This window comes from Rhizophagus irregularis, chromosome 2 (genome assembly GCF_026210795.1).
Source record: "Rhizophagus irregularis chromosome 2, complete sequence".
Lineage (NCBI taxonomy): Eukaryota > Fungi > Glomeromycota > Glomeromycetes > Glomerales > Glomeraceae > Rhizophagus > Rhizophagus irregularis.
Window position 1 is genome coordinate 2,373,381 of NC_089430.1, and position 908 is coordinate 2,374,288.

General features: G+C 28.2%; 1 protein-coding gene across 1 annotated transcript; it reads right to left on the reverse strand.

Moving 5' to 3' along the window:
* On the reverse strand, positions 1-641 carry OCT59_011888 (uncharacterized protein; the record flags this gene model as incomplete). The annotated part of the gene is made up of 5 exons (XM_066134092.1): positions 1-71; positions 151-181; positions 391-425; positions 508-577; positions 639-641. 5 exons carry the CDS (start codon positions 639-641, stop codon positions 1-3), a joined length of 210 nt encoding a protein of 69 aa, XP_065989391.1.
* Between the last annotated feature and the right edge of the window lie 267 nt (positions 642-908).

A 908-nucleotide genomic window follows, 5' to 3' on the forward strand; every position in this document is an offset into this window, starting at 1 on the left:
TTAATAATATTCCACAACAAAAGTAATCACCTTCTGCGATCTGATCCATATTCCAATAACCTGACCGAAGCCTACAAAAAAAGGAATCGTTAACAAACGTTTCCTAAAAAAGTCAATAAATTTAAGTTTCGCAAAGATTGCGAAACTTACCATTTTTCCAAAGTAAAACACCGAATGGATCCTATAAAATAAAAGAAGGAAAACGTTAATAAACGCTTCCTAAAAAATAAAAATGAGGAAAGTTTCGTAATGAACGAAACTTACCTCAAGTTCCCGGCCAACTCAAAACTCCTGGAACTTACAAGAAAAAAAAGGAAATGTCAGTAAACATTTCCTAATTAAAAAAAACAAAAAAAACGGAAGTTTCGTAACGAAACGTACAAAACTTACCGTTTTCCAAATTTCAAAATTTCCAGAAATCGAACCTACAAAAAAAAGAGAAAAGTTCAGTTAGAACGTTTCATAAAGAATAAATCAAAAAAAAAGAAAGTTTCGTATGAAACTTACCGTTTTTTTTTGATTTTCTTAAATTTCCGAAACCTAAAAAAAGATCAAAGGAAACGTTAGTAAGAGTTTCCTAATTAAATAAAAAAATTATTATTAAGTTTCGTAACGAAATGAAACGTTACGAAACTTACCATTTTAAGTTTTTAATCAAAGACAAACCGAAACCTAAATAAAAGAAAAAGGAAATATTAGTAAATATTTCCTAAAAAAAAATAAAAAAAAACAACGGAAGTTTCATAACAAAACGTTACGAAACTTACCGTTTTCCGAATTTCGAATTCCCAGAAATCAAACCTACAAAAAAAAGAGAAACGTTCAGTTAGAACATTTCTTAAAGAAAAAAAATAAAAAAAAATGGCAGTTTCGTAATGAAACGTACGAAACTTACCATTTTACAAATT